The sequence below is a fragment of the Bubalus kerabau genome, chromosome 14 (genome assembly GCF_029407905.1).
Source record: "Bubalus kerabau isolate K-KA32 ecotype Philippines breed swamp buffalo chromosome 14, PCC_UOA_SB_1v2, whole genome shotgun sequence".
In the NCBI taxonomy this organism is placed as follows: domain Eukaryota; kingdom Metazoa; phylum Chordata; class Mammalia; order Artiodactyla; family Bovidae; genus Bubalus; species Bubalus kerabau.
In genome coordinates, this window is record NC_073637.1 from 62,432,307 (window position 1) to 62,445,246 (window position 12,940).

Sequence of the window (12,940 nt, forward strand, 5' to 3'; positions counted from 1 at the left end):
ATGTTCTAGACCTCTCTCCTCGGCTTGTAATGCTTGCCTCTTCGCTGTGTCTTCACGTTGGGTTCCCTCAGTGTGTGTCTGTGTCCATATTTCCTCTTCTCACAAAAACCCCAGTCTTATTAAATGAGTGCTCGCTTCTAATGACCTCATTTTAACCTAATTAGCTCTTTAAAGCATCGTTATCTCCAAATACAGTCACATTCTGAGATACTGGGGGTTAGGACTTTAACATGTGGATTTTGACAAGGCACACAGTTCAGCTCATAACATGAAGTGATTCCAGGATCCCAGGAAGATGCCAAGTACTTTCGTATATGTTAATTTATTTGATCCTCACCAAACTGCCACACTAAAGGGACACTACAATCCCATTTTGCAGATGAGCAAAACTGAGACCAAGAGCAATGACTCATCTTGCACAAGGTCACCAACTAAAATGAAGAAAATCAGAATTTGAATCTAAATCTGTGTGATCTACTTTATTATGCCCCTTCTATGTATTATCCTTCTCAATTATTTTTTTTTCTTTATAAGTGTAATGTTTTGAATCTGAAGTCCAGTAAGGTTCTACTCTGTCTTTCAAGCTGGGACAAATTTTTTTCATGGAAGTGTTTGGTCTTCTGTTTGGTAACCAATGCTTCCGCTCTTGGGCACCTATGCCAGCTTTTCTGCATCTTTCAACCTTTTCTAAAAGATGCCATGACTTGATTAAATGCAGCTCCCAAATGTAGACAAGATGTTAACATCTGCTTTCTCACTTGCATTTAATAAACAGTGATTTTATTAGTGTTGTCTGGCCAGGGATGGGGGCAGTTTGGGTTGATCTGACATGTTTCATTATTTAGAAATCTTAAGAATCTCTCAGAGAGCAGAACTCCTTCAACTGGGAGATTGCATCATAAGTGCAGAATCTTTGTTGGTTTTGAGCCAAAGGGTGGAGAAAGGAGGAGAGAACATGCATGGGGAGACAGGGTACAACATACTGTGAAGCGTGCTGAGGCAGTGGGAGGACATTAGTGATGGAGATGTACTATCTCCCAAGGGTTGTTGAAACCATCTGGTCTCGAATATAATCAAGAGAGAACAGATCTAAGACTTTTCATTACCAACCTGTTAAGTATAGTAAATCAAACCAGTAAGTGAAATTGGAAAATTGCTTAACCAAGTCCACAGATCTTATGGTTGACTTTTGAAAATATATGCTCTTTACCAAGAAATGAAAAATAATACTTCTCCCTACTAACATAGTGCCTGCGTGTGGTATGTTATTAGTGTACTAGGGTTCTATAATTCTCATGTACCACTTACTCCTGTGTCATGGATGAATTAGTCTTATTGGGGGTCAATTTTTTTTTTCTTTCAATTTTTATGTGGTCTATTTTTAAAGTCTTTATTAAATTTGTTACAATATTACTTCTGCTTTATGTTTTGGGTTTTGGGCCATGACTCATATGGGATCTTAACTTCCTGACCAAGGATCGAACCTGTACCCCCTGCATTGGAAAGCAAAGCCTTAACCACTGGGCAGCCAGCGAAGTCCTGAATGTGTTTCTTTATCTGTCAAACCAGTGTTTGGGTTTCCATGAAGGTCAAATAAGGTCTATGATCTTCAGTCTACATCTGCAAACTCCAGAGAGCTATACATAAGTTATATTTTTTATTACTACTTTATTTTTGGCCCCCAAATAACAGAACCCAACATTATGCTGAATTATCTAGTGTAATTTTTCACTTTATAGATTACCTAGGCCCCTTGTTTTCTTTTCACTGCTTTCCTGCTGTTTAGCCTTTTGAAAGTGTCTTAGAACCATTGTGAAATACAGGGAAGAGTAATTAGGAATTTTTACTTTTTTTAAGTATTTAAAGATACTTAATGGGGAGTCAGTTGAAAATAGCCCTATTAATGGAGAGTTTGTTAAGTGGCATATCACATTTTAAAGGTGCTAAGCCCTTCCAAGGAAATGGCCTGTCATCTGGTTTCAAAACAACCCTGGCAGACTCCTGGTAGATGCTGACACTTTTAATTTTTCCAGAGAGCTATTAAAATTGTAGAACTTTTGGAACTATATTCCCATACCACCTTGATGGGCCAAATGATTGAACAGAACATGTGATAAGAATCTTTCCTCTGTGATGAAGCACCATGAAAAATCCTGAGTTGGCAACTTGTAAAGTTATTGCAGATCAAGTATCTGAGTTTCTCATTGTCTAAACTATCCGTTAAGAGTTCTCTTGGACTAGGAAGTTCTCTTTGTACCTGCAAATAAAATACCCTGTCTGTCCTGTTATCTCTCCAATAAATACTGCATTACCTCTTAGTTTGGGGCTTTCCTACTGGCTCAGCAGTAAAGAATCTGCCTGCAGTGCAGTACAGGAGACACTGGAGATTTGAGTTTGATCCCTGGTTCAGGAAGATCCCCTGGAGAAGGGAATGGCAACCCACTCCAGTATTTTTGCCTGGAGAATTCCATGTACAGAGGAGCCTGGCAGGCTATAGTCCATGGAGTTGCAAAAGAGTCAGACATGACCTAGTGACTAAACAACAGAAAGTTCTCCGAGGATAAATTTCATTGACCGTGGTTTGATACTGGGTTAGTTAAGACACAAAGTTGGTTAGGCTTCAAGCAGCTTTGTTTTCAGGGTTTTTCAAATTCCTAGGCTCACTGGAGGAAGATGGCTTTTTTGGGGGAGAAATGATCTGTGTGATAATAGTATGCTACGTTCCAATTCAGCACGACTTGGGCATCTGGTGGCCATCCACTGTCAGGACTCTCTGAGTACATCAGTTGATTTCAGTTATATATCAGGATTTTAACTAAGGTCTGGCATCTGGTTAACCAGAGTGAAGTAACTGGGACGCCAGCCTCTCTCTTCTGTGTATTCTCCTTCAAGACAGCTTGGATGTGATCAGGTGGATGCCAGAGAATCTATTATAGTGCTGACAAACGCTAATCAGAGATAGGCTCCTGATTTTAATTTTAAATTCACTCTGCGCTATTAACTTTTCTAACATTGTGTGCTTTTGATAGTCTCATTTGCATGATTTTATAAATATGCATTTCTGGCTACAATTTTATTATCTGAGTGTTCTTTTATTTAACGTTAAGCTTTTAGAGGAGGTTTTTTTACCTTAAGAGTGAGGAAAGATGATCAATCTATTTGTGGCTGGGCTCTACGTTGTCATTATCATCAGAGTAGTATAGTGCAGAGATTAGGATTGATGGAATGAAAATGCCTGGATTCAGATCCTACTTCCTCCCCCAACTTGTGTTGAGTTGTAGTTTAACTGTACAGAGGTTGTTTAACCCTACAAGCCTTAGCCTTGCCTTTTAAAACTTATTTATTTATTGAAATATAGTTGATTTACAATGTTGTGTTAGTTTCAAGTGTACAGCAAAGTAATTTAGTCATACATACATATATATAGTATGTATGTATATTCTTTTTCAGATTCTTTTCCCTTCTAGGTTATTTTAAAATATTAAATATAGTTCCCTGTGTTATACAGTAGGTCCCTGGTGATTATGTAATTTTTATATATACTGGATTGGCCAAAAGGTTCATTCGGGTTTTTTCATAAGCTGTTAGGAAAAACCTGAATGAATCTTTTGGCTAACCCAATGGGAGTGTGCATTTGTTAATCCTAAACTCCTAATGTATCCCTCCTTTGGTAACCCATAAGTTTTCTATGTCTGTGTATCTATTTCTGTTTTGTAAATAAGTTCATTTGTATCTTTTTTCTTAAGAGTCTGCACAGAAGCAATATCCTATGGTATTTGTCGTTCTCTGTCTGGTTTACTTCACTTAGTATGATCATCTCTAGGTCCATCCGTGTTGCTACAAATGGTGTAATTTCATTCTTTTCTATGGCTGAGTAATGTTCCATTGTATGTATGTACCACATCTTCTTTCTTCTTTCGTTTGCCGGTGGACACTTATACCGCTACTATGCTTTGGCTGTCCTTAATGTCGCTGCAGTGAACATTGGGAATACATGTATCCTTCTGAATTCTAGTTTTCTCTAAATATATGCCCAAGACTCTTCCTTTAATGGAGATAATAATAGCATTTTCCAGATAGGGTTTTTGAGAAGATTACATTAAAATGGCATATATATCAGCCAGATTTTGCTAGGTTATGCTCCCGTAACAAATTAACCTAAAATATCAATAGCTCACAGCAGCAGAGATCTGTTTTTCATTCATCCATCATCAGTTGGCTCTGCCTCTGCTCCATATTCTCTTCATTCTGAGACACACCTGAAGAAGCAGCTTCCACTGGTCTCATGACAAGACTCATTGTGGCTTTAATAGCTCCTGCCCAGAAGCAGCACGTGGCACTTCTGTTCATATTTAATTGGCCAAAGGAAGTCATGAGGCCAAGCCTAGTATCGGTGAGTGGGTGCAATCATCTACCACAAGCTGCAATGCACATTTAACATAGTAAAGGTTTTACTGACCATAGTAAAGGCTCAGTAAATAGGAGATTTTAGTTTTCAATCTAGAGCCACTGGAGAGGTGAAAGACAAAGGCACATGATGGTTTAGCTAGGACAGAGAGACTGATATTAGGTGTTTGTCAATCAGCTCTCTTAAGAGCAAATGGGGGTGCTGATCACTTCCTTTGAACTTTCCAGGGAAGGTGGTGTACGGAGAACCCATCGCAGCAGGTCTCGGCACGGATGGCACCCACCACTGGGATAGAGAATGGCTCCATGCCGCCCATCATGTTATGGGTCCACCCCTGCGACCAGACCCTTCAACGCCTGACTTCCTCATGAATCTGTTGGCTAAGTAATCAATTAGCAGATGACTGTGAAGTGTTTTGCCAAATTAAGATGTTTTTCAAGTCTTAAAATGTGAAGGATTTGAGTATAGGAGGTTGTGTGATACCAACTTGACCTTCCATTGACCTCCCAGTCTTCTGTTCTACTTGACCTGACAGGCCCTGGGGAGTCCTGCACTTGGGGACCAAAAAGTATTGGCTTCATTACGTTATGATGTGGTGTCAAAATCTCTCCCGACCACAGTGAAATCAGATCATTTTTCCTGAAGTTTTCCTCTGCTTTGATTTTTTTTGTTGTCTTTTCTATCTCTTGTTGCTTAGGGCCGGGTCTCTTCCTTATGCCCTATTTTTATCAGACAGAATATTCTTGAGTATTTTCCATGCTGATATAACCCAGGAACTGGATATGCCTGTGGTAGAGATACAAAAGATGATGATCTAGGGAAGAGCCACAGGTAAAAGACAAAATCCTGCCCTCAGAGCAGGTTATCCCCATGAAAGACCATTCAGACCATTTACAGATGCTTTTTGGCATGGGGGGGTGCATTAGGATCATTTTTGTTGATGAATACACCATTCGTGGATAATTTGACATTCCCCATTCACAGGTACTCAGATCTGAGTTAACAGAGAGCTTTTTGCAATAGACCGTACAAGAGTTCACTTGCCACTTCCTTCCAACCTTGAAAAGCTGCTCATTCTCCATTGTGGTTTTCTGAGTTTCAGTTGAGAATGGGGTCAGGGGACCAGAGAAAGGTATGGTAGTTTCCTCCTGGCATTTTCTATCTCCTCACCCTGCTCTCATGTGTATCTTTTACAGCGATGACCTAACCACCACAGGGTCTGACAACTGTACTTTCAACAGCTGCCAGAAAGCTCTTGGGAAGGATGATTTTACTAAGATTCCCAATGGAGTGAATGGTGTTGAGGACCGGATGTCGATAATATGGGAAAAAGGCGTGGTGAGTGTCACGGAATTCAGTTTGTTTTGCTGAATTCTTCAGTGAGGATCTGGTCTATTTTAGGACCAAAGTTCCAGAAGCCTTCATGAGAAGCTTCTGGATTGTTTTCGCAGAAGTGGCCACTGGGAATACTGCCGCATCACCACCACCATGCCATCTCCCCAGATAATAAGAAAAAATACTTTTCTTCTCTGCATAGTTTAGCAGATGCTTTGCGCCATGGTGCAGACATCAGAGTATAAGTTTAGATCGGGTACCAAGAGGATTGTTTTTGAAGACTTTGAAATGTAATAGCCCTTCTATCTGATTTCCATGTTTGTGAATCCAAGTTCCTCATGTGTCACTGATATAAACACTTGGAATGATTGAAAAGACATGAAGGGTTTTTTATTACATTTGCACCCCTTTTTCATATAAAAATATAAATGTCCTTTTTAAAGAACTTTTGAATATTATGGTTAAAAAGCTACTGTATGAGGTCACATAAATCATAAATCCAAAGCACAGACATTTTCTTTTAATTTCACAGTTTAAAAGTTTCTACCTGAGGATGAAGAATAATCAAATGGCTAAATGTTCATACATGAGCCTATCCAGGTGGCTGACGAGTGTAGTTGTAACGATCAGCAGTGAAGACTTGCTGGGTAGGACCTGAGGTCCCCAATGTCATGCCATCCTCATCCGTTTCTCAAGGGAACCCCTCCCTTCAATGATGTAGTAATCACATCTCTGGACTTCCTTGGTGATCTAGTTGTTAAGACTCCTTGCTTCTGATATAGGGGGTATGGGTTCAATCCCTGGTCAGGGAACAAAGATTCCACATGAAGTATGATACCGCCAAAAAAATTAAAAAAAAAAGAAAAGAAAAGGAATAATCACATCTACACCCAGAATCCCTTGCATATACCACTCACTGCCAGCTCTAATATTTTTTTTTTTTTAAAACCAGGTCTTGTCAATTTTATTTCCAAATGCCTCCTTATTTCCACCTTCATCTCTACCATTCTACTTGGAGTCCCACATCTTGTTTGGACCATTGTGGTAGTCTCACAGCTGGTGTCCCTGCCTCCACTCTCTGGCTTGCTACAATCTATCCCATACTCTAGGACCACCACTGAGTTTCAAACACCAGGGTATACTCATGCTACTTTCTTCCCTAAAACCCTTTCATTTCCTGCATTACTTCTTGGATGATATTTGAACAATTCATTCACATGTAAGGATCTTCAAAGCATCTCCACGGCCCTGTCTTCTGCCCTTTGTCCTTTCCACCCCCTTTTACCTCTCCCTTAACTCTAATCATCCCAGATGGCTTTCCTTCTCTTTCTCTTTGCTTAGACTTTCTTGATAATAACAGTCTAACCTTTCATTTTGAACTTGTGTTAGCTGCAACGAGTAACTTCATTACAGCAGATTTTCATAATATATAAAGCATATTAGTTAGTTAGTTAGTTCAGTCACTCAGTTATGTCCAACTCTTTGCAACCCCATGAACCGCAGCACGCCAGGCCTCCCTGTCCATCACCAACTCCCAGAGTCCACCCAAACCCATGTCCATCGAGTCAGTGATGCCATCCAGCCATCTCATCCTCTGTCATCCCCTTCTCCTGCCTTCAGTCTTTCCCAGCATCAGGGTCTTTTCAAATGAGTTCACATCAGGTGGCCAAAGTATTGGAGTTTGAGCTTCAACATCAGTCCTTCCAATGAACACCCAGGACTGATCTCCTTTAGGATGGACTGGTCAGATCTTCTTGCAGTCTAAGGGACTCTCCAGAGTCTTCTCCAACACCACAGTTCAAAAGCATAAGTTCTTCGGCACTCAGCTTTCTTTATAGTCCAACTCTCACATCCATACATGACTACTGGAAAAACCATAGCCTTGACTAGATGGACCTTTGTTGACAAAGTAATGTCTGTGCTTTTTAATATGCTGTCTAGGTTGGTCATAACTTTCTTTCCAAGGAGTAAGCGTCTTTTAATTTCATGGCTACAATCACCATCTGCAGTGATTTTAGAGCCCCCAAAAATAAAGTCTCTCACTGTTTCTACTGTTTCCCCATTTATTTACCATGAAGTGATGGGACCAGATGCCATGATCTTAAGGTGTATAAGTGGATCTAAAGTGATTGGAGATTTCTTCATAACATACAGGAATCTATGTTATTTTCTGAAATTTTAGGATGATTTATTTATGGGAATGTTACTTTCAGGATGCGGTTCCTAAAGTTTTTATTTTTATTTATTTTTTTTTTTTTGAGGCAAAGACCCTTTGATAATTAAATAGACCTTAAGGATGCTCTTGCCATATAAGTGTGTATAGGGATAAACTCTCAACACTTAAAAAAAAATCATTTTCGAAGGATCACATCCCACTGAAGTTTGTCCATATTAAAATCTCTTGCAGCAGACTGTCCATGACTGTTGGTTCATGTAAATTTTAGTAGAGTAAAAACTGAACCTCTTGGTTGATTTTTCTTTTTTTAAAAGTGTTGTCACCTGATTTATAGGCCTATCTTATTTTAATTCTATAGTATTCTATATAATATCTACATGATTATCTTATAAATCTTATCTATAAATCTTAGGTCTGCAGTAAATAATCCAGATCGTAAATGTAGTAGGTAGTGGAAGTAAAAAGAATCGGAAGTACTGTTACCAACATTTAGCTCTTTTCTCTGTGATTCTGGGAAGAATGGGAAAAATTTGTGCAGATGTTTTGTTAAGCTGATAGGTTTTTGAAAAGTTACTTTCAGGCTTCCATATTTAACCCCATTCATCCCCATCATTATCACAATGATTGTTTAAGATTTATCAGTATTCGCAGATGTGTTTGGCCTCACAGTATACAAAATTAGGTGTGGTTCTATTTGGTTCTAAGAGATACAAGTCTCCTACTTTTATTGATAAGAGATTTTTAGTGTTTTATGATTTATCAGAAAAAGAAATGTATTTTCTTCCTTGAATTGTTTTACAGCACAGTGGCAAAATGGATGAAAACCGGTTTGTGGCAGTTACCAGCACAAATGCAGCGAAAATCTTTAACCTCTATCCAAGAAAAGGAAGAATAGCTGTGGGCTCAGATGCTGACATTGTGATTTGGGACCCAAAAGCCACAAGGTAAGCCTAAGTTTTTGTATTACTTGGCTTCTCCATGGAGAAAAAGCACTAACTTGCAAAGAAATTATTCATTGGCCTTAATAAGCCATTTCTTCTTAGGTGATTTATTTAGGCAGGCTCAGGTATTATAAGCACAGGGTACAGATTTGACTGTACAAACATTCTTTTGTTCTCTTTGGCATAGAAGATGCAAAAGTTGTGTTGCTTACCTTCTGTGGAAATGCATATGTGTATAAAACCAATATGAATTTCCCAATTCAGTGCTTGGCAAGCGCCTGAGTTCACAGGGAGGAAAGGTACAGAGCAATGAAGAAAAGGAAAGGCTTAGTTTAAAAAGGATTGCATTGAAAACTCGAAATAATTATAGCCTTTTTCAAGCTTTCAGATAGAAAAATTCCAGCACAAAGGATGTCACTTTTAGTTACCCACATTTTCCAGCTCAGTTCATCTTGAGCCTGTCGTTCCCAGTAGACTCCGGCTTTTTGTTTCCAATTTCCATAATTCTATGTTAGTATTGCAGGTTTGGCCAATTCTACCAACTCAGAAAAGCATTCGGTGGAGACTGAAGCTTTGTTAATTTCTCCTGATAGGATGTTGATGCAGACAACATCTGCATCCTGGTCGTGTTTTTCATAAACTCTGCAGCTGTTAATAGAGAAAACCCCACATACTTTAACATTGCACGTGTGTGTGCACAAGTGCGTGTTGATGCACATGTGTATGTGTAAATGGGGATAGGTAAGACCGTCTACTATTACCAAAGAGACATTTGTTTAAAGGTTTTATGTGGTGGTAAACAAAAGTCTATGCAAACAGACCCTGTTTTATCGGACTTCAGACACCGTGTTTTAACTGAGGGATTGTGGCAAACCTGCTTGGAGCAAGTCTGTTGGCTCCATTTTCCCAACAGTATTTGCTCAGTTTGTGTCTCTGCTTCGTATTTTGGTAATTCTTGCAATATTTCAAACTCTTTCATTATTATTGTATCAGTTATGGTGATCAGTGATCTTTGATGTTGCTGTTGTAATTGTTTGGGGATGAACTGAGCCCGTGTAAGACAATGAACTTGACACATACTGTGTGTGCTCTCACTACTCTACTCGATGGCCATTCGCTAGTATCTCCCCTGCTTCTTGCACCTCCCATTCCCTGTAACACAACGGCACTGAAATTAAGCCAGTTAATAACCCTATAGCAGCCTCTAAGTGTTCAAGTAAAGGGAACAGTTTCGTGTCTCTCACTTTGAATCAGAAGCTCAAAATGATTAAGCTTGGTGAGGAAGGCATGCTGAAAGCTGAGATAGGCTGAAAGATAGGCCTCATGCATCAAACAGCTAGCCAAATGGTGAATGCAAAGAATAAGTTCCTGAAGGAAATTAAGAGTGCTCCTCCAGTGAACACATGAATGATGAGAAAGTGAAACAGCTTTGTTGCTGATATGAAGAAAGTTTTAGTGGTCTGGATAGATGATCAGACCAGCCATAACAGTCCCTTAAACCAAAGCCTAATCCAGAGCTTTATCTCTCTTCAATTCTGTGAAGTCTGAGAGATGTGAGGAAACTGCAGAAGACTATTCATAGTTTGAAGTTAGCAACGATTTGTTCATGAGGTTTCAGAAAAGAAGTTGTCTCCATCACATGAAAGTGCAAGGTGAGGCAGCACGTGCTGACGTAGAAACTGCAGCAAGTTATCCAGAGAAGCTAGCAAAAATATTTCGTGAAGGTGGTTACACCCCACAACAGATTGTCAGTGTAAATGAAAACGCATTATATATTCCTAATATCAGAAGAAGATACCGCCTAGGACTTTCATAGCTAGTGAGAAGTCAGTGCCTGACTTCAAAGCTACAAAGCACAGGCTGACTCTCTTATTAGGGGCTAATGCAGCTGGTGACTTTAAGTAGAAGCCAGTGCTCGTTTACCTTCTGAAAATCCTAGGGCCCTTAAAAATTATGTTAAACCTACTCTGCTTCTACTCTATAAATGGACCAACAAAGTCTGGATGACAGTACATCTGTTTGCTGAGTATTTTAAGTCCACTCATGAGACCTGCTTCTCAGAAAAAAAAAAAAAATTCCTTTTCAAATATGACTGCACCTGGTGACCCAAAAGCTCTGATGGAGACTCATGCTGTTTTCATGCCTGCTAATCCAACATCCATTCTGCAGTCCATGGATCAGGAATAATTCCAACTTTCAAGTCTTACTGTTTAAGCAATACATTTGGTGAGACTATAGTTACCCTAGATAGTGATTCCTCTGATGGATCCCGGAAGTCAGTTGAAAACCTTTTGGAAAGGATTCACCATTCTAGATGCTGTTAAGAACATTTGTGATTCATGGGATGTGGTCAAAATATCAACATTCACAGGAGTTGGGAAGAAGTTGATTCCAACCCTCATGGATGACTTTGAGGGACTCAAGACTTCAGAGGAGAAAGTAACTGTACATGTGGTGGAAATAGCAAGAGAACTAGAATTAGAAGCCTGAGGTTATGAATTAATTGCTGCAATCTCATGATAAAATTTCATGGATGGAAAGTAGTTTCTCATGAGCAAGCAAAGAGAGTGCTTTCTTGAGATGAAGTTACTATGAAGGTGTTGAGATGACAACAAAGGATTTAGAATATTCTGTAAGCTTAGTTGATAAAGCAGAGGCCAGGTTTGAGAGGATCAACTCCAATTTTGAAAAAAGTTGTGCTGTAAGTAAAATGCAATCAAACAGTCTTGCATGATGCTGCAGAGACATTTTTTTTCTAATGAAAGGAAGAGCCAATCATTGCAGCAAACTTTATTGTTGCCTTATTTTAAGACAATTTCCAGACTTCTCTTGTGGTCCAGTGGTTAAGAATCTAACGCAGGGGACACGGGTTCAATACCTGGTCAGGGAAGATTCCACAAGCTGTGGGACAGCTACTGAAGCCTGCATGCCCTAGAGCCCATGTTGTGCAACACGAGAAGCCACCACAAGAAGAAGCTTGTTTGCCTAGAGAAAGTCCTCACAGAGCAGTGAAGATCCAACACAACCAAAAAGAAATAAATAATAATAAAAAAGAAGTTGCCACAGCCACCGAAGCCTTCAGCAACCACCATCCTAATCAGCCTGCAGCCATCAACATCCAAGCAAGACCCTCCATCAGCCAAAAGATTAGGACTTTGCTGAAGGCTCAGATGATGGTTAGCCTTTTTTAACAATAAAATAATTTTTCATTAAGGTATGCATACTGTTTCTTTAGACATACTGCTATTGCACACTTAGTAGACTACAATATGATCATGACTTTTATTTGCCCTGGGAAACCAAAAAAATTCATGTGACTTGCTTCATTGTGATAATCGCTTTATTCCAGTGCTCTGGAACCAAACCTGCCCTCTCTCCAAGGTATGCCTGTATTCTTCCAGATTCATTATTCATGGAGTCTCCTCTTCAACCACCTATTCAACTCCATTTCTCACATTCTGCAGTTTTCACATTGAAAAAGATGAATAATGATAGTGCAAAAAATTCTGACTGTGGATTAGAGAAAATTCTTAAAGGGTTGGAGAAGTAAGATATAAGTCAGAGAAATCCAAAGAGAGCTAGATCATTTCAGTACATCCTGCCAAGTAAAGATAACATTTCTCTGTGTTTCAAAAGGACATTAAAATAAGAAAAGTTTTTTTTTTTTTTTTTAAGATTCTGAGAGTCAGAGAAATAGAACCCAATAGTTCATCTGCCTCCCTGATCACCACAGGCAAAATAGCTGAGAACACCTAAAAATAAAAAAGTATTGCAAAGAATGACACCAGCCAAACTAGATAAATGTAAAATAACCATAGTAATACATATCTTATTTTGGTGTAACACTTTCTTAGGTTATAGAACGTTTTCGCATTTCTTATGTGATTCTAAAAAAAACCATCTGAAGTAGGCATAATAATTATTATCAATATCTCATTACAGATGAGACAGTGGACATTCAGAGACCTTAAATGATATGCCTGGGTCCTGCAGCTTAGCATTGATGACCTAGGACCAGACCTACACAGCAGGCTCTCAGGCTGTGCTGGTTTTCATTACGCTTAGCCTTTAGTTATATAC

The 12,940-nt window shown here is 39.2% G+C and overlaps 1 protein-coding gene across 1 annotated transcript in view; it reads left to right on the plus strand.

Moving 5' to 3' along the window:
• DPYS (dihydropyrimidinase) overlaps positions 1–12,940 on the plus strand; it is a 100,627-nt gene that overhangs the window by 46,305 nt on the left and 41,382 nt on the right. Inside the window, exons 5-7 of the mRNA XM_055546883.1 lie at positions 4,636–4,792; positions 5,605–5,746; positions 8,721–8,863. Coding sequence (XP_055402858.1) covers positions 4,636–4,792; positions 5,605–5,746; positions 8,721–8,863 — 442 coding nt within the window. The remainder of the gene's footprint in view (positions 1–4,635; positions 4,793–5,604; positions 5,747–8,720; positions 8,864–12,940) is intronic.